Raw genomic sequence first — 22,005 nt, 5'->3', positions numbered from 1 at the left:
ACAGTAGTAATGGATGGACACACAAGATGCTTAACGTGATTGAAATAGGAGTGGAAAATCATACGCTTCAATTATTCTTTGATTCTTATTACTCTGTGTGAACAATGTCATATTATGATTTTTTATGAAATGTTACTTTATAAATAAAATACGAAATAAATAATTATTTATATTTATCAATTTGATGGAATAAAATGTTTTTAAATAAATTTGTATCATTTATTATAGTACTTTACAGGTATTATTTGCAGGGCATTACAGGGCAAAAAGATATATTAACGAAAATTTAACTGTATTCATTTTGTTTTATTAAAGTATAAAAAAATATATAATTCATTTACGTAATAATATATCTACATCTATTATATAAAGATAGTAACTGATGTTTACAAGTATAAAGTCCGTTATTTTAATTAATAAATAAATGACTATTGATAAGGTTCCTATTTGACACGAGTTTATCTGTCAATTAGTAAATAATTTTCCGCTATGAAATAATCGCTTTTCTAAGATCAATTGCTAAATGAACTCAGTCAACCAGAATGGATTATTAATAGGTATTGATTTTATAATTATACCGTAGATATGTTTACATAGTACACTGGGAAAGTGTCAATGACACACATCAGTTGGATGTGGGTTCATTCCCCTCACTCGAAAGTAATATTTAGGTACCCTTTAAGATTCTACCAGTTTGTAAACAATAATTTTGAATAGCTAATAGTAGAAAACAGTTTCCATTAAATTGTATTTTTTGTCAATTTCACGCTTCTTTCCGCATAATAGGCTATTGTGTACCCTCTACAGAGAGATCCTAGTGTCACTGCTCTCTCCGCTCACCGCCCAAATTCAAGCTACTGCGTATTGAGTGGCGGAACTCAACGCCGCGCTACAATAAGAACTAGAGCCGCGAAATTCTCCTATTCACTCCAAGGTAAATGCATTAAGATAATTAAATCATGTCATTACATCTAATTTAAATTTTTTTCGTTTCTTTTTTATGCCACGTGATAAGATAGTAAGAATAATAATTAGGATTAGCAAGAAATAGTGAGTTTTTACAAAGTCTCATAAATGAAAGTGCTGAGGGGGTTTTTTTATGCATTGACGTAAGTTTATCAAAATTGTTTTACAATTGAATTTATTGTTTTATAAGTAAACTTATGTACTTGTATTTATGTATTTATTGTTATACTATCGAGTATGATAATGAAAGGCCAATTGCATTGTAAAACTAATGAACACCTAATTTGATAAATAGCACAAATTATTCACTAATTCTTATAAACAAAACGATATCTATAATATAAAATAAAGTAAAGAAATTATGCAAAACTATTTTCTATCCGGTTTTTGTACGTAGACACTGAAGGAAAATGTTGATTTTCTTAATATGATACTTTTACCTCCTCCTTATTGGGTTAGGTTTTGAAAACACTATATGCTATTGTAATACAAGTGTATCATATTTGGGTTGTAAATGTAATTTCATATTGCTGCATAACGACGTGTATAAATCATAAAAGAAAATATAGATATATTTTTTTATTTTAGCATAGACATACAGAACATACAGAAATATGAAATTGAATATTAATAACACATTGCTATTTCCATATCGTTAAAAATGACAAATAAAATCTAAACATAAAGACTAAGTCCAAAGTAAATACAGCAATTGTGTACTTCGCCTTTCATAGTCCACTCTGCAAAGTTAATTAGCTGCAGTTGGTGACATCATCCAACTTTGTAAACTATTATAATATAATCTAAACTATCGTGCCTAACGTTGATAGTTTAAGTATTTTACTAGATTTTAAAAGGACAAACGATTAGCCAGAGATCAGTTCGAGGAAGTGAAATGTTTAATATTTTCATATCTTCACTCTGTTCTTGAGATTTTCACATTCCATGAAAGTGCGTGTTTGCGTGTTGAGTGGCGTAATTCAACGCCGCACGTTATATTTTCAGGGTGGGAAAATGAGAGGAATTCGTTTTTCCTAAAGGAAATCGAACCTACACTATAAATTCACACTCGGGGGATTAAATTGTATTACTATTGTCATTTCTCCGCAGTAACACAGTACAGCTCAGCGTTGAGTTCCACGCGACTCAACACGCACATACCCGAAAATTGGACGGAAATTAATTTAGAGAACAGAGTGTCTTAACTCTAGGTTTCCTCTATTCCTCTATCTACTCTACTATGCAAGTGAAGTTTAAATATACCTATAAGGAGTAGGAGTCTTCAGATGTCTCAGTTATAAAAAATGTCCTAAATATATATTTATATTATCTTTATTTTTTTTGCTATATTTTAAATAAATTTATAGTATAGATGTAATTTGAAAAGCATTTTATAGAAGTGACTCATGGCTTTGTACGCGAGTCAACCTAGTCTAGTATTGTTGTAACAAATGGTTTAAATAAAAGATAATAAATATAAAACAACAACAAATGGTTGTAACAAATGGTTTAAATAAAAGATAATAAATATAAAACAAGAGCTCGACGGCATGTGGGCCTATGGTAGATTTATGACTCCGAGAGAAAGTTCTATAAAAGCATTACGAGAACCCAGCTGCACATGTTGGGGCACATGAACATTTGGATGTCGATGACAATAGGCTCGCTGATTTCCGACTTCCAGGGAATTTCATATAATAACTCCATGAGAAACAAAGCATCGTGGGAAACGAGCCAAAGGGGTGGGGACACCCGAATTTGTATTAAAGCCGACCAACCTTAGGGATAAGGCAATTCCACTACCAGCACCCTTATAGTTAAGAACTAGTTTTAATAATAATTTGTATTTTATTTTAATAAAATAGTTTTTAAAACAAAGTTTAAGATATTTTTACTCGCGTTTCGTTCGTCAATAGAAGAGTTATGTAAATAAATGTAGCTAATAGCTATAGAGCAGCGCACGCGACGTTATACTGTGAAGTCTTTGAAAATACCGGTTTGAGGAAGAAATTATGTAAATAGTTAAGTTCTTTGAAATTAAATAAATAAGAACTTTCATTTTGGACCTGTATGCGTAAGGTAGGGATTCAATTTCTATCCTTCTTTTCTTCTTTAGTTTCTCAAGGTGCTAAAAGTAAAAGTAGCTTCACGCTTTTTCCCACTTAAAGGAGTAGGCAGATGGAACCTAATATTATGACACTTCGTTCCCCTCATTCCGTCCAACTAGCGAAAACATTGCGTGTTGAGCGACGGAATTCAACGCCGCACTTTGTCTACCAGAGCCAAGAAACGAAATACATTTCTTCAAGTTTGAATTGAACCCACATACATCCCCATACAAACCCATTTACTTTCAGAGGCGATTTCACTGCGCTACTATTGCTTTTTCATATTATGCAAAACAAAAACTCTCTCACAAAGAAAGATAAACAAATCAAATGAGAACAAACTTGCATAACTATGACTTATCTGAACGATATAATTTTATAACAGAACATTATGGTATCTGGTGCAATAAAGAAATTACTATATATTCTTAGGCATATAATTATGTAAGTAGTATTATAAAATTTATCTGTCTTTTATTAACAAAAAAATGATAAATTAAAGCTATCGTTATTTTTAGTATATTATATGAAAATAGATAGGAACTAAACATCAAAAATATCATTATAAACATCTTCAGTATTTTTTTTTTTATATCTCGAAAATTAGGTGGTGCCTGGGGAACGGAGTGTCTTAACCCTCTGTGTACCCTGTTAAAGGCGGATATGGTGTGAGGCTATAACGTACATAATAAATAAAATATAAATTGCTATGAACGATATAATACTTCTATGTCTTCATGACGTTTCTTATTCAGTTCTTATGATCTTACACTTCTATTGATCATAATAATTTACTGGATACAAAGAAACAAACAAATGATATTTCAAAGAAAAATCATATAGCTGTCTACATAATTATAATTTATTAGCTGCATTATAGCGCCGTGTCACTGTTACGACATATGATAGTCATGGCAAAATTTTTATGGTATTTTCCTTGAGATTCTTACAATAAGGTTTTACCGATCTAGTTAAACAAAGACTGATTTACTACTGTAAAACATTATCGTTTTTACATTACTCTTCCGAAACCCTTAAAAAATGTGAAATATTTATTCTACTATACTTTTAACTGTTTTTAGCGAAAATTTCTAAAAATCAAACTCAAAGCATTTGGGCGGTTTTCATGAGTCACAGGTTCATATCCTGCAAGGTTCAAATTTTTTATACATTTTCTGTAAAACTATGAAAATATGAATTCTTTTATAATTTCCAAATAATATGTTCTACATTAATAAGCACCAACACTAGTATGCAAATATAAATATTATTTTCATACTACGTAGGTACATTCTCTGAGCAAGGCAACAGTGACAGCGTGTCTAAATATAAATAAAATAAACCATATTCTGATGCGATCCTAACAATGGCAAGTACATGTATTATCTTTGAAATTGCTTTACAAAGATCTTATATTCATATTTCTATGACTGTTATAATATGTATAATGGGATCTAGGTCTTTTCTTTCATTCGTTTTACCTTGAATTTAAAACATTTCATTTCTTGGACATTTCTTAATAATGGATGATAAGATTGGCGAATTGTTAACTGTTGAATACTTTTTAGGAACAGTCTTTTTATTTATGAATAAAAACGGCATCTTAAGTTCAATCTCAGACTTGAGAGCGGTTTTTAAATACGGACCTAAGTGTGAAATAACATTTTATAATGTGAAAATGTCTAATGTCGTTTGAAATAAAATATAAATATGTAATAATAATGTGAAATTTATGAATGAATTTTAAATTACGCAATTTAAGATAGGTATCGTTTTAATTAGAAACTCTTTAAGCATAACTAAAAAATAAGACAGTTGAACATTTTCACGGCACACAGTACAGCAAAATGCGAATATTAGATTTTTTTACACCCTATATAAAAAAACCAAATATAAAATAAAAATAATAATAAATTTGCAACTATTTTATTTAACAACATATATTCGTATAAACATACTTTGTATGAAAATTACGACAACATCTTCAATATTATTTATTTTATCACCTACATGTTTACGTATTTTGTATTCAAATCCTTGTAAGAAATGTTTATATTTAAAATAGGTTTTTTAAATTTAAATTTTATTCTTCATAACAACAAAATTGACATTTTTGACTACAAGAATGTGCGTATGTAGTATTTTATTTATTTTTTTAGCTTCACGCTGTATCCCGCACAGCGCGGCAGAAGAAAGCTAGGAACCTAATGTAAAGAAAGTCCGATCCCATTAAGGCACATCCGTTTCCTACTTTCCGCCTCGGTGGAACTCGACGCCGCCTTCGCCTCGCCTTTGCCTCGTTAGCAGATCGAGGAAATGGCAATATTAAATATTTCATTCCCCCGAATGAGAATCGAATCCACAACCACATTTACAGTCGCTGCGCCACGACGGCGTCAAGTAAGTTATAAAATTAGAAAATTAAATAAACAAATATAATATTAGTAAAACAATACCATATTATAAATGAAGCGGCTTGGCGATGACATGGAGCGTTCAGCACTCGAGAACATATCCAACGTCAGCAGAGTGGCTCCCAACGCGGGGTTAAACGGAAACACCCCCAAACCCACACCCCTATTCCCACCAAACATTATTTTAATAATCACAACAAGTATTTCGAAATACTATTGAAACTGAAGTAATTCTATCGAAAACAATGTTATCTGCTCTTATAGAGATAAAATATGACAATTTCATATCGAGATTTCGATTATGCAAGCATATTTGGAATCGTCAGATAAAACATTTTGAAATAAATAAGATTAAAGATGCTGTGAGATAGGTTTTGTGAAACAATTTTTAATACATTGCCGATAATATATTTTACATTAAGAAATTTTTAAGGATAGTCTTCTAATTCACATTCGATGAATTAAAAGAGCTAAGACAATTCGAAGTAAATCTTTTCATTCGATTTCTTTACGTATTCTCTATATATTTTTGTGGGGTTGACGTAGAAAATCCTGAAAATAATAAATGTACCCGTCTACAAATATTGCGTGTATTACATATGTATATACATACACCTTCTCTACAATACTTATTAAAAAAAATAAAAAAAGATTTTTTTTAAAATAAAATATATTAATAAAATACAGAAAATGACAAAACCAATTAACGTGATTTGTTTGTTGTTTTGTCCTCATAATTAGTGCAGTAATTTAATATATCATTTATTATTAACTCTTATTTAATGAACAGAAAATATTTACCTAAAATATCCCTTTTTTTGATTTATGGAATGATAAAATAAAAGCAATGATAAAACTTTACATTTGGGGGCGAAAATAGCACATTTGACAGAAAACATACAAACACGCTTTTCCTCTAGAATTCGGCGAAAAGTGGGGAGTGAAGTGTCTCAACACTAGGCTCCTAACATGCTACATACAAGATTCACAGCGTGACGCTGAAAAAGAAAAGGAAAAGAAGATTGAGAAACGTATACACAGTGCCTGAGAGTCGATATACTCGTAGATATTATTTAAGTAGTTTTACAAAGAATTTTGTTATCTTTTGTTAGTTCGCGTGTGTGTGATATAAAAATTCTGTTATTGATTGTTTTATGACATTTTCACGAGTATCAAAACACTCGATAGGGCTTTATAAATATTATATAATTGTAATAAAAATATTTATTAGAAGGGGATTATTGGTATTTGTAGATACGACATTATTTTCTAGTATGATATCTTTAATTTTCTCTTTTTAATCATACTATGCTGGAAAATTTCAAAATGGTTCGTACATTTTGTGTTGCGTTACGTTGTATCCCGGACATAGCCGGTGCAAGGACTCTACTTTTTTCTCAATTTTCGAGACACTGCGAACATAAAGGGACCTCTTGCTAAAGTTAAATAAACTATATACACTATATATATATAGATACCCTATATATATTTTACAGAAGTATAAGATCTATGAGATCTGCCAATAGTGCCAATAAAAGGCCTTCGTGCCTCTGCATAAAATACGTAGGTATAAATAGACCTTTAATAGAAAAGAGTTACTCATTTTTACGAGCGTCCATCAAGGATAGTTAAAAGTGCATAATAAACACTTTGCAGTATTACGTTGAATGCAATTTTATCTTTTAATCAAAGCGGTATTGAAACAATGGTTTCAAATAATCAATCAATAATGATGTAATGGAATATTTTTTTATTTTAAAAGATACGACGTAAGGTTAGGTAATATACTAGAAACTTAAGTAGGCACATAGCAGGGTAAGCCTAACCTAGTGTTAAGAAATTCCGTTCCCATAAAGACACTTCCAATCTCAACTTTCTGTAGAATTCTCGAGGTATTGTCTTGAGTGGCGGAACTCAACGTTATCAGGGAGAGGAAGAGAAAATATGAAATATTTCATTTCTCCGAATAGGAATCCAACCCTCAAACATCGAATTTGAAATCAGCAAAATAGCTACATAGTGAATTAAATTTTACAATATAATTCGACAGAGATTGATAGCTTTAATCTAGATGATACATGTTCTATGCCATTTATGAGTTTATTATTTAGTTCCTATTTATATCAGGAACTAAATTGACCTCATACTGTCTCATATTCTATTCCGGTTAGACACTTGAAGCTACTAGTATTGCTTAGGGCGTTACTACGTTTTATTAAACGGTTTTTTTTATATAGAAGATAATATAAAATTAGTTTTTAAAATATTTGGACGCTAACTTTAGTCAAATTAAGTCCTTTTGCTTAACTATTTTTTTTAATGATTTCTCGATGTAGCATAATTTAAATGGCTTCACGCATCCCGCATATTACATACTTAGCAATCAAAAAAGTAACACTCGTTTATAGACGAAAATAATTAAATTAAATGTTATTTAATTATCAAAAAAGAAATATGAAAATACGACTGTAAGTTTCGAGGTATTGCGATTTGTGTGGGGAACCTCAACGCCGGTTCCATCCATCTATCTTGTGTAAATTTAATGTAGTTGTTTTTCAGTTTCTCACATGTAGCAGTTCTGAAGAATGTCTATAGACCCCCTTCACATTTTAATATCTCTTATATAACATTTTATTTACTACTATTTTCTTGTTTGCCGCCTTATCTAAATCTATGTTTTTGCGAATTCGACCCAACATGCCTAATCACGAGATAGAGTTATCTTATCATTTTACAAATATCTATCTATCTGTATGCAATGAAAGGTGTTAATAAACTGTCAATTTATTTCGCTAGGTATATATTATTTACGTCATAGGAATTGTAAAAAAAAAACATTTTTTAACAACTTTATTAGTTACGCCAGGTGTATCTAGTTATAAATTCACTTTTCGCTTTATTTTCTAATTTTGTGTTTTAATTATAAAATATAAAAGTAAGGCAATGAGACCGTAGTAGCGCAATAACGATGAAATGTGAGCATGACGGTTGAGGGTTCGATTTTCACTGGGAGGAATGAATTTCCATTTTCTCGTTCTAGTAAGTGAACAGAGCCCGACTTTGAGATATGCCAACAATCATCAATATCTCGAATATCCGGCGAAGCATGGAGAAAAGAGTGTCTCAACACAAGGTTCCCTTTACCTACAGTGCCATAATAATTATGTAATATGCGGGTTATAGCGCGAAGCTAAGAAATCCAATAACAATTAACAATATTTTAAAAATATTTTCCAAGGCCAAGAAATTTTGTCAAAAGTTTGTTAATGTTTATTATGAAATGTTTATTTTAATGAAGCATATGTATGAATATGAATTATACCTTAGCCCACTAAGGTATAATTCATATTATATGGTTTGAACGGTAGTCGTGAATTCGAATCCCAATTCGAATTCACGACTACCGTTCAAACCAGTGTTCAACGACGAAATTCCATTACACTATAATGACGTCAAAACAATAAAATAAGTATTACGCACATTAAGTTGGGATTTTACCAGTTGCTTAATAAACTTTATTAAAATTAGAGCACATGAAGTTAAGAAATGTTACGTTTCCAATATAATTGACCGAATTTCGTAAGAGACACCGGATTTTGTTCTTAGATTACTTTATTAGTCATATTGTAGGTAATAAGTAAAGTAAGTGACTTTTAGTCATCCACTATCACTTTCTGAGGAATGCGGACTGATGGTCTGTCAAGGTTCCAGGTTAATTACTTAGGTATATGTGCATATACATCTATACATATATGTACGTAATTTTGTATTTTATACTACTGAACTTCCTGGTTCCGTCTGCGGTTTCACATTTCTTTGCTCTGGCGCGAAGGCAAAGCACTGCGTGAGTTTTGCCACTCAACACGCAATATCTCCAGAATTCTGCTGAAATGGGGAGCGAGTGTCTTAACACTAGGCTTCCTTTCCTACCCTGCTATATGCGGGATACAGCGTGAATCAGAAAAAACTAATCTATGCAATAGAGCAACACAATTACAAATGCAGTTTGCAAAATGTCGCAAGAACCTACGCATATAGTAATCTACGCTTACATAAAAAGGTTAAGCTAAGATTAATCAAGCAATTTATATATCATATGAAATAAACATAAATTAAGGTCATCGTGGTGCAGTGCGATAGTGTCTGACTCCAAGCACGATGATTGTGGGTTCCTTATTCAAAGGAATGAATTAATTTCCCCGCCCTGGTAGACAAATTACGATGAGTCCACTGAAACTGTATATATAATTGTAGGTACAGTTATAACTGTATATTTTATCAAGAGAATCTCTTTGCTTACATATGTATACAGGACAAGGTAAAAAAATACAATTTAGTTAAAAACAAATATTTAATAGTTTCATTTGAGTATAAACATCCCCCTTATATTTAAACCAATAACCATCACACTCAGTTAAGTTTAAAGAATTTAGGAATATACTGCATCACCCCATGGTGAATACCATTATTTATATGATGATAATTTATTATTGATTTCTCCTAATTTTCTTCATATTTCTGGAGGCATTGCGTTATCAGAGCGAAAAAATTTAAATATTAAATATTTTATTTCCTCCAGTTGGAATCGAATCCACAATCAGCCGTGCTACACGCACACGCTTGTGACCCTGCGCCACGGCAGGGCTCAACTACTACTAGATTTTAAAGCTTATGCTTATCCGGATTTAGCCCTATGCTTTAAACAAAGCTAACCATCGAACGGACTTTATTTTCCATCCAATAAACGTAACTTTGAAGGTAGTTTGAATTTATGGCATACATAAAGGTAGGGCTTGCAAGCATTGGAAACTTTGGTCAACAACATAATTCATGATTACTTAATCTCCACCCCTACTATAGCAATAAACCGATAGAAATAAAATAAAACTATGAATATATATTTTTTTTAGTTTTAGGGGTTATTTTATTTTAGCGTCCTAGAATTGGTGAATGCATAATTTTGTCTGTGTTGTGTAATTTTATTTATTTTATTTAATATTTAATAATAAATAATTTTAATCGTATGTAGATAAATACTAACCCTAATACCGACCTTTTATCTCGACGTGGATTTTATGATAAAACACACTTGGTCGTTTATGATACCAACGAATAATACTTTCAACTAATATTTAGATATTTTTATGAATAAACAAAATTATTAATTAAATATAATTTGAGACCGCCACGGTGCAGGCGGCTGTGAGTTCGATACCCACTCGAGGGAACGTAATGTTTAATATTTTCATTACCTAGCTCTGGTAACGTGGCAAAGCGCGGCGTTGAGTTTCGCCACTGAACACGTAATCCCTCTAGAATTCGTCGAAAAATAGGGAATGGAGTGTCTTAACGCTAATTTCCTACCCTGTTATGTGCGTGATACATAGTAAGTATTTTTCTTTCCTAAGTGTGGAATAACACTTTAAAAATGTTAAAAACCATATGTGTATATTATGAGCAAACATTTATATCAGAGAAAGATTAAAAAGAAAATTAGGTACATTAAAATTTTACCTTACAAGGAACAAAAATAAATGCATATACCTGAAGCAATTATGTTTTTTAAAACAATATGAATATCGATTAGTCGAACTCAATTAAAATTGCGATGATAAAGATGGTTGAGTGAGTGATACGATGTTGGTAGTTACATATTTTATTTAGGTATCTCATCACATTATGGTAAATAATATATATATATATTTGTTTAAATTTTTGACTAATATGTAAAACGTTTAATACTAAACGGTGGGTTATTATTTTTTAGCTCTACGCGGTATCCCGTACGTTGAAGAGGTAGAGGGAACCTGGGAACTTAGTGGTAAGACACTTCGTAACAAATAAGACTTTCAATCCCCACTTTCCGCCAAATTCTCGTCACACTCTGCACTATTGCCCTTGCGCCACGAAGATCTCAAAAAGTAATCTAATTTTTAAAAATCTCATAAAAAAACAGAGAGCAGAGAAACAACTGATACTGAAAAATTTTATTTAAAAGTAGTTTAATATTTAATAATCAATATTTTCTCGATATAAGCCATAATCAATTTAATTTTTTATTCAATGCTATTGGTCATGCCAGTTAAGTACGATAAGTATACGTACATCTACTTTTTTATTAATAAAAGAAAAAAAGTTAAATGTGTTATCTGGATGCCCTTTAGATATTTTGTTATTATTATCTGTGAATTTATTTTATCTATATCATTATTCATATTATCTCGCATTTATGACCTACTAATATATTTTTTTATTTGTATCCTTATTTTTGAACGAACACCTAGTTATACGATGTTGATTTGGTATACAATGTGAAGCTAAAAAAAACATAAGTTCTCTCTTTTGCGTAACTAGTAACATATTGACACTAATAATTTATTATACTACAATTAGCAAAGGATACCTGAGCTGTGGCTTATAATAAGTATAATATATAACTAAGTAAATACAATTTCAAGGGAATTTCACAATAATAGATATATATTTATATTTTGCAAATCTATCGATTTTATTGTCCTTATAAAATGTCATGCAAATCGCATTGATATTGTAACGCTTCCGATACTTACACAATCCTTCGATGCGTGTTAAATACGAATATTTGTAAACATATTAATGATCGGTAAGTCTAGAACACTTTGATTTGATTCTAAGTAGTAGGTTCGAATCCAGAGCAAATGCTGTAATATATTAGTGTGAAAAATAATAGTATTTGTTCTTTAATTGAAGGTTTGTCCGAAAAAATATTATATGGAATGTGATTCCCCTGATCATCTCTATTATGCAATGGGAGATTTCTAAATGTCCAGATGCATGTAGTAAAAAAAAAGTAATATTTATTGTCGTTTAATTTTAAAAATAAATTATATCTTATAAGGTCATCAAGAGTGTAATTTTACCTTGGGCTTATTTATTTTGCATTAATGTATAAAAAAAAAAATTTAATCAATTATTATTACTCGATAAGTAAATACTCATTTACTTTCCGAACCGGAAAGTGCTATTAATTGTTTAATTACCCTCATCTATTAAATTTAGTCTGAGGTTTTCTTTCTGTAGTAATAGTAGTTTAGCTTTTTTTAATTTGTAATTTACACAATTTCTATGTAAAACACGTTGCCCACATTATTTTACAAGGACAAATACTTTTTTTTTTACAAAGTACCCACTTTTTTTACTCTTAGTATATCTAGTTGCATTTATTTGTATAATTTTTAAAAATAATGAATAGAAAATAATGTTAAGTCCAATTTTACCATTTCAATTAAAACCTTAAAAATTGCAAAACATAAAACAATTTTAAAAACAACGAAAAAGAATATGAAACTTACCCAGATAACACAATGTGCACAAAATCCACAGACTATAAATAAAAAAATAAAAGGCGTTAATCAAAGGAAAATAACTAATTCTACGTATAAAATCGAACTAATCTATAGATAAATTTCGATTTCGCACGGCGAGGCGACAGCGGCCTATATTTCCGACGAACGCACTTCTACTGACTGACTGGTTGGTCGCCGCGACGCTATATCATAAAGGTTTTGTTGCAGGAAGTACATATTATATTGATATACTATACGTTAGCGTCACTCTTAAACTAATTTCACAATTGATTATGGTCTTTATCATCTTCACCTGTATCCTGCAAATAGAAGGGCAGGCGGGACGGACCTAGTGTTAAAACACTACTTTTCCCTCGCCCACAATTTAATTTATAACCGGATTTAATTTATAAAGTGTTTAGTGATGGCACTCCACGCCACGCTTTCGTTATATACCTTCTGTTATATATTTAATTTTATTTTAATTATTATTCCACCAACAAACATAGTCGTTACAATCAAAAGATGCCCCTATCAGATTTATAATAGAAGTAAATAGTATATATAAACTAAATACCACCAAAACTCAAGGGACTATATTAAGAAGACTTCCTCCAACCGGTTCTTTTATACGTTATTGAATGCTGGCCAGCACTATCTCGGTACACTCAAGAGCTTGATATCACGGAGATGAAGAAGAGGTGGAGGTGTCATGAGTGACATAACACACCCACCGCAGTAGTACATAATTCTCAGCTTTTGTTTGTTTTTAGTAAATTGGTCTTGACATATTTTTTTGGCAGCACAACAGCGTTTATCTGTTTTTGTAGGATTAATTGTTGTTACAATTCTTGATAGGTTCCTATATCTACGTGAATGTCAGCATCACAGTGATCGGTGTTAATAAAACTGTTGCAAATAAACGTCGTTTCCATTTCATTTAGTTCAGAGAAGATATTAACATGACCTTCTTGATTGACCAGACGACGTTGAGTTTGATTTCCTTCATTCCCTTCTTCCATTATGATTTTATATATGTTGTGGTATCCCAAATTTCTGTTGTTGTGGTATCTGCGGCTTTTGTTGTTCTTCGTTTTATGAGGCCTGCATATCTAGCTAGGACATGTGACACGGTTCCTTCTGCTTTCAATATATTTTATTTAGGGAATATCGAGGGAATATACCCCGGACTCACTTGTGCCTCTGATTTTCTACGTCGGGTTTTATAAGATACCTACATGATTCCATGGCAATTCATCTACACAAAAACAATAATTAATAAATATCCTTAGAAGAGCAACGCAAAAAAAAAATGATTTAATTAGTATTGTAAATTAAGGTTATGTCCAATACCATTTCCTTTTTCACTTTTACAGCAGCTATCCATTTAAATCTTTGATATAATTTTCAGGCCATTTAGGATAAACATAAAATGTACACAGATTATTTCTGCTATTATAAAATTAAACTGACAAATTTCACTAAGTCCATAGTGTTGCAAATGTCTCAAATCAATCGTTTACTACGTTCCAGCCATAACTTTGCACGTTGTGACACCAGTCGTGGCGCAGGGGCACCACCGTGCAATTGTAAGTCGACAGGTTGTGGGTTCGATTCCCATTCAAGGAAATTAAATATTTTATATTTTTATTATTTCATCGCTCCGGTAACGCAAAGCGAGGCGTTTAGTTCCGTCACTTAACAGGCAACGCTTCTAGAATGGAATTCGTAATGGAAACGGAGTGTCATAACATAACACTTGGTTCCCGGAGTATTTTTTTTTATTTTTATGAATTAAAAACCTATAGAAAAGTAGCAAGAAAAACAGCTTGACTAGATATCCCACGACAAAACGCGTTTTAGTTGAGGAAAATACTTATTTATATAAGGAAAATACTTAGTTATGCCTTAATTGTACTTGCTAATGGACGCCGATTACTGGATTTATAGGATAATAGATAACTTGGTATCGTTAAACACCAGAAAATTAAAAAATTACTTAAGCTAATAAAAATATCTAGGTACCAAAAGACACTGTACTAACGCCACCGTAGCTACAGATTTTAGAAGAAGTGGAGGTTATGTTTGAATAGTTTTTTTTGCACTTAAAAATAACTAGGCCAGTCGTGTTGGTACAAAATGTGACAGTAAATTGCGAATGGTTGGGGGTTCGATTCCCCACTCGAGGATATATTAATTAAAAAAATCGATGTATATTTCCATTTCTTCGCTTTAGTGCCAGGCAAAGCGCAATGCAATGTCTCCAAAATTCGGCGGAAGCGGGGGAACGCAGTGTCCTAACACTAATTTCCCAAGTTCCCTCTGCCTACCCTTCTATCAGCGTGAAGCTAAACGAAATAATAAAGTCTGTGATTAAAAACCCAAACCGATTATTATTAATTCGATGGACAATCCACCGAATTTTTTAGGCATTGCGATTTTAGTGGCGGACTTCAACGTCGCGCTTTGTTTATCAATACCAGAGCAATAAAATATTTAATATATCATTTCCCCAAGTGGGAATCGAACTCACAATTGTCGCGTTCAAAGCGTACGTTTGTGCTTCTGTGCCCCGACGGCTTCTTAATTCTTAATTTTTAGCGTAATAAACATATAAAGTATTCACATAAAATTATAAAATTAAAGAGGAAATCATTACATTATCTAGTCTTATCTATAATGAGACGAAAAATAATCTCAATTTCGGCTTCATACGTAATACTCATAACAATACTAAAAACTCATAAATAAAATCATTTATTTATATAAAAAACTAGCGGCCCGCCCACGGCTTCGCCTGCGTGACCTAAGTTATTATTCATTTCAGTCTCCATGAGTACCTACGTCCTATAAGTGACGTCCAAGTAAAATTTGTGACTCCTAGCATTTTTAGTAACGAAGTTTCATACAAATTTTCAACCCCAAAAACAACCCCTTAGAAGTCGAATATTGCAAATCCCCGTCTTAGCGTGCACCTACGTCCTATAAGTAACTCCTATGCAAAATTTCAGATTCCTAGCACATGTAGTTTCAGAGATTTCGTGATGAGTGAGTGACCTTTCGATTTTATATATATAGATGAGAATTTTAACACTATTGGGTACAATTATGTGCAGTGACTATGGAAGAATGATCAATTGTGAACCTAGTGTCAAAACACTTCATTATCCTCTAAAAAAATGATGAATGAAATAATATTATAATTATAAATAATTAATATTAATAAAATAATGTTAATAAATAATTAATAAAAAAATATGTATTTGCGGCGTTGAGTTCCGCCACTCGACGCGCAATGCCTCCAGAATTCAGCGGAAATTGGGGAGCGGAGTGTCTTAGCACTAGGTCCTCTCTGCCTATCCTGGTACATGCGGACTATAGCATGAAGCTGCAAAAATAAAGAAAAAAAATTAAGCTAACCTCGTCATCTTCGGGTGAATAATACTTCAATGACACCAAAAACACATTATTTTTCTCCATTTTTCACATCAATCCATTCACTTGAACACTTAACTACTAACAAACTACTTCAAGAAATATCAAAAGCAAATAAAAAAAAATAATTAAAATTTAATTTTATATAATAAAATTTAATATAAAATAAAAGTGTTTCCCTTAGAAGGAGCCACATACAAGTGTTTAACATACGACGCTCTACCGACTTATATGTGGGCGACAGGATATTTAATACAATTTTCCGTATAAATATTCTTCTCTATACGACGCGGTAGCATATATTATTATGTTTATTAGTAATAAAATAAATTTTACACGTATATATATATAATAGGTTTAGTTGTGTTTTTCCTTGTCATTTTTCATTTTCGCTTATTTCTTTATTTATATATATGAGGCAGTCTTGGCGCAGGCGTTATGTGTTCGATCCCCTCTTGTAGAAATAAAATATTTAAGTATTCATTTTTTCGCTCTGGCACCAAAGCAAAAGCCCGGCGTTGAATTCTGGCATTCAACACACAATGCCTGTAAAAATTCGGCGGAAAGTAATGAACGGAGTGTTTAGGACACTAGGTTCCCTAATACTCTTTTATAAGCACAAAATCTTAATAATCTTCATAAGAACAAGGGAAACCCCTCGGTAAACATCCACAGCCACGACCATATTTTATGTAAATAGTGGACTCTGTGAACAAGTTTATTTAAAAGCTGCACATTTACCTGGTTGGTACATGTTTGCAATTTTAAATTGCTGATTATATGTATATGTATGTGTATATTTTTATTAGCTTCACGTCTCCGAACATTGTGGGGTAAACAGAGGGAACCTGGGAACCCTAATGTTAAGACTCCCCGTTTCCTACTTTCCGCCGAATTCATTCATCACGTGTTGAGTGTCGGAACTCAATGGCGACCTTGCCTCGTTACTAGAGTTTAAATATTTCTTTTCTTAGACTGGGAATCAAACCAAACAAATCAACAACCTGTCGCATTTACATTTACCCATTAACCCTACGCTATAACTGGCCTCAGTTGGTTGTTATGGTTGTACATATAAGATATAATTATTAGTATTAAAGGAATGTATAAATAACTACAATAAACATATATTTCCGAATACGAATATCTAAATATATCTTCATTTGCCTAAAATTACCGTTTCCATAGGAATTCCCCTAAATTTCCTAACCTACATACATGGTAAGTTTCAACTTCCTAAGTCCAGTATTTTTGCCTGTGTTTTGCCTGTCAGTTACTCAGTAACGGAAGAGTTTTTAAACTGAGTAATATATACCTAAGTATGACATTTACAGTTGGAAGGTATACCTACATAGACTACGAATTACATACATTTATTTTAAAAAAGTCTTATCACGTAAAATGAATCAATGTTCCTGTACAAAAATAAAGATATCGGAAACAGGAAAACTGACCGATGACGGTGCAACCACCTACGTGATAGCTACAACGTACAACGTAAACGTTCTATATTATAATTATATTAAATTCACCTGTATGTAAGTTTATTTAGTACTTTTTCTTATATAATCCTGTAATTATGACCCCTGAGGCCGTCCTGGCCGTCCTTCGAATCCCAATGGAAACCACAATCGTTACCAACTTCTTCGCTCATAATTTCTTCGCTCTGGTTACAAACTCATTCCCTAGATTTTCAGCATCGCAAAGAACAGTGTAAAGTGGTGGTGAGATTCACCATTTATACAGAGTGGCCTATCCTAATCTATATATCCTAATCTTAATACAGAAGACAGTTGCAATTTTTCTACCACCTGGCATCCAGTCAAAGAAGCTTTGAAGTTCTTGCAAGAATTCAGATCAGTACGCGAGGCAAATAAAGAGATGATTGGCGGGAGTTTGATACTATAATTATATCAACTGACAGAAGAATGCCACCTCAGTCTACCCGTGACCACGGACTACTTCCAAGTATTAAAAAAACATCGGGTTTCCAAAAATGTATAATAATGAATAGGCGTAAATTCATTTAAAAAAAAATACACTTAAAATAATACAAGAAATTATATTTTAAGATCTTTATAGAGATAGAACAAGCAATTTCATTTACAAAATATAAATTTTAGTGTAACTTTACCTCAATATTATCATAACTGGTACTCATTGGGGCTGAACCGAGTTTCTTAACTTAAAGGCTTAACACGAAATCTATTTCACAATATATGCACCTAGCGATGTAGTAGTTAATAGTAATTTCATTATAGGATGATATTTTTTTTATAATTAATACAATGTAAATATTAAAAGTGAAGTAAGTGAGGCCTGTCCTGGGGCGTAAGCGTGGGACTTTATACGCGACAGGTTCTGGGTTTGATTCCCACTGGTAACGAGGCAAAGCGAGGGATTGAGTTCTGCTACTCAACACTCAGCAATGAATTCAGAATTCAGCGGAAATTAAGGAAGTTTTGAAAATAAAAAATATTTATTTTCTAATAATAATATTTTTTTCTTATGAAACGGACTTAAAATGTGTTTTACTAGACACTACATAGGGTAAGTAAACAGAACCTAGTGTCAATACACTCGGTTCTCCACTTTTCACCTGAATCAAGCCCTTCACCTGAAACCTTTATGGAGAATACAATATTTTTAAACTATTGTGACAAATTTTATAAAATCTGCTGACGAAGCCTTGAATATTTTGTCAATTCTGCTCTCGTATTTCAAGGTATCTCGTATTATTGAGAAATAATTAAAGTAGTCTTGTAAACATAGATAAGAATTTTGGGTTTTTTTATCCTAATCTATATTACATTTTACAGAGGAGGCAGGCAGAAACTAGTATGTTGTGACATAATGTCATAATTTACCATTTTTTTTAAAAATCCGCTGTGTCCGTTTCTCATTTTTGGCAGAATTCTGGAGGTATTGCGTGTTGAGTGGAAGAACTCAACGGCGCGCTGTGCCTCCACACCAGAGCGGCAACTACTCTAGTTAGTAGTTAGTAAAATTAATTTCCTCAAGTCAGAATCGATCCCACAACCTATCGCGCTTACAGTCACTAATCAATATCTGGATATTCTCTATTTCTGTGTATAAATTTAATATACTTAGGTGCAAAGGCTTATGAATTATAAGAGAACCATTTCATATCATTGCTTGTTTCACAAACACATTAACGAAATGAGTAACCATTGATGGGCCATACGTCAAAAAGCTATCAATAAATGTCTTATTAGAGTAATACTGTGTAAATATTTATTTATTTGGCAATAATCTATTAGACTGACATCCCAGGCCCCCCATACCTACGTCATTTTAGCAAGGCTGAAATTTTGAAAACTAATGGTCTAATATGTAGTTAAGACTGTTTGTGTACTTACTAACTTACTACTTGTAAAAAAAAGTCTGACAAGTACAGCTTATATTATAGCAACAATATTTAGAGGACAAACATGTATGGAATTAATGTCTATTGAATGTAATGCATAGATTGTACCATTGATTTTGAAAAGAGAAACTGTTGAGATTCTTGCCGGCTCTTCTCAGCAGAACTGCCTTCCGAACCGGTGGTAGCTTTTTGTTCATATGTTCATTCGACGAGTCAAAAGTGTTTATTATAAGTTTATTTGAATAAAGAATATTTTGAATTTTTTTTTAAATTTTTTACTAACTTGAAAGTGGGGCCCTTGCAGAGGTAGAGAAGGAAATTAGTAAAAACAATAAGTCTCCATACAAATCATTTTGTCCCCAGCTGTCAAATATTTGACGTCAACAAAATATTATTATATACATATACATTATGTTTGTTTTACGTTTTTGAGTACGTTTATATTTAGACCCATGCCGTCTGTAAGACGAGAGCGCAGCAATTTGGGTCGAAAAACTTGAAATGATATAAATGAAGGTATTTTTCAAAATAATTGGACGTTACAGGAACGTGAAGAGCAAGATGAAGCGGAAAGGATTTGGGTATCAGTTCCGATGCTTAAGATGACTACAGTTTCTACCATTTACGCGTTGCTATTTTCAACAGACTTCTTTAAGAAAAGAAGTTTATCAATTATATATTTTTTTAATTTTATGGCAAAAAATATAATTTGCGACAATTTCATGCCAACTTTTAAGGTTAGTTATCTTTGTAATAAAAAAAGGTAAAAGGAATAATCAGTAAAAGGAATAAACGATGTAAAACTAGTGATTTACAAAGGATTTACAAGTTATAAAAATATTGGATAGGTAAATAGAATCACACTTTACGCTTATTTTAAACTAGCGAACCCCTTGCGGCTTCGCCCGCTTTTACTACTGGATTATTCATATAATGTATGTTTGCATAGCACTTAAGATAATATGAAAATTAATTAAACCCTAATGCAACTTTTTAAAAAATTTCCAATTGTTTTACTCGGCAAGGATTTTTTAGTAGGTACCGTAATTTTAAATCTGTGCTACTAATTTTTTCAAGTACTTATTAAAATATATTTAAATGACTATTTTTAAACGGAAGAAATTATAAACAAAAGCCTTCCTACTAATAACTACTTCAAAAAAATATGAAACCAAATATATCGCGCTGAAATAATACATTCAACTCCAATTATCCAATACGTACAAACGCATCTAAATCTTCGTTGCTATGCCTCTATAGCGGGCGGGTTTTTTTTTGAGCTTGTGGTTAATGCTGAAGTGGGTATTTTGTCCCTGATGAAAAGCAAGCACTACTGGCTGCCTGTGAGGAAAATTAAATAGAATGCATCGGCCGGGAATCGAACCCGGGCCGCCCGAGCATTCTACCACTGAACCACCGATGACTGCTCATGACGCGATTGTACAAGCAAAACGTCGCGGGGCGCGTTTCGCAGCAAGGATGTTTTGATATTGTAACAACTTCTAAAGTACTTATTAAAATGAAAAAACAGTAAAAGACAGTTTTAATCTATATTAAATGGCCAACGTAACTAATATACTTATTTATATGCTGAGAGTAAGGGATAAGTAAAACTTGAGTTGGCACAGCTGATGAGTCAACGGCGGGATGTGTCAACAATTAAATGCGTTTTTCTGTAAAACTATTCGCAATTTCGAAATAGCGTAAAAAGCAAATTTTATCTTCGTTTAACGTAGAAAATTAATAAAGTATTTTAAAGGATAAGGATTAATACCATTATGGAAAAATATCCCTCACAATAAAAAATATATTGAAATTACTATTTTTAGACAGAAATATGATCACTACACGTTATTCTTAAAAGATAAAAATATGCTCTCGCGGACTTTTTTGTAGATCTCATTAAGAGGAACAATACTCCAGTACATTATTTTCACGTAGTACTTACCAGTAAAGCAGTGCATGCGCGAAAGTGTCTCAAGGGGTAGGACTTTAGACACATTTATCGTATTTATGTTAATTTACATAAGAATTTACAAATAATAAACTATATATAAACCTTCCCTGAGAAATACTCGACCTAATGGTGAAAACCGCATAAAAATCCGTTGGGTGGTTTAGAAGAAGAAGAGTTAGAAAGTTCAGACAGACACGAAAAGCGACTTTGTTTTATAAGATACTAGCGACCCTATTGCGGCTTCGCCCGCTTTTACTACTGGATTATTCATATAATGTATGTTTGCAAAGCACTTAAGATAATGTGAAAATTAATTAAACCCTAATGCAACCCGCATTTTCGTAGTTTCAATAAGGATTTTCCAATTGTTTTACACAGCAAGGATTTTTTAGTAGGTACCGTAATTTTAAAT

General features: G+C 32.0%; 1 protein-coding gene across 5 annotated transcripts in view; it reads right to left on the bottom strand.

Moving 5' to 3' along the window:
• nebu (solute carrier family 2 member nebulosa) overlaps window positions 1-22,005 on the bottom strand; it is a 54,854-nt gene that overhangs the window by 13,604 nt on the left and 19,245 nt on the right. The window contains exon 1 of one of the 5 annotated variants that reach the window (XM_085187852.1): window positions 16,234-16,386. The exons of 2 other annotated variants lie outside the window; for them this stretch is intronic. In XM_085187852.1, the coding sequence (XP_085043978.1) occupies window positions 16,234-16,293 (60 nt within the window). In that variant the 5' untranslated portion in view covers window positions 16,294-16,386. Of the gene's footprint in view, window positions 1-5,530; window positions 5,631-12,819; window positions 13,009-16,233; window positions 16,387-22,005 lie in introns of those variants that run through there. 2 more of the 5 variants (XM_085187854.1, XM_085187849.1) reach the window with 2 other exon arrangements.

Source organism: Heliconius melpomene, chromosome 7, assembly GCF_056956725.1.
Source record: "Heliconius melpomene rosina isolate 202511_hmr_F chromosome 7, ASM5695672v1, whole genome shotgun sequence".
In the NCBI taxonomy this organism is placed as follows: Eukaryota; Metazoa; Arthropoda; class Insecta; order Lepidoptera; family Nymphalidae; genus Heliconius; species Heliconius melpomene.
Note: the sequence above shows the minus strand (reverse complement) of the source record. Positions and strands in the feature narration are given on the sequence as shown.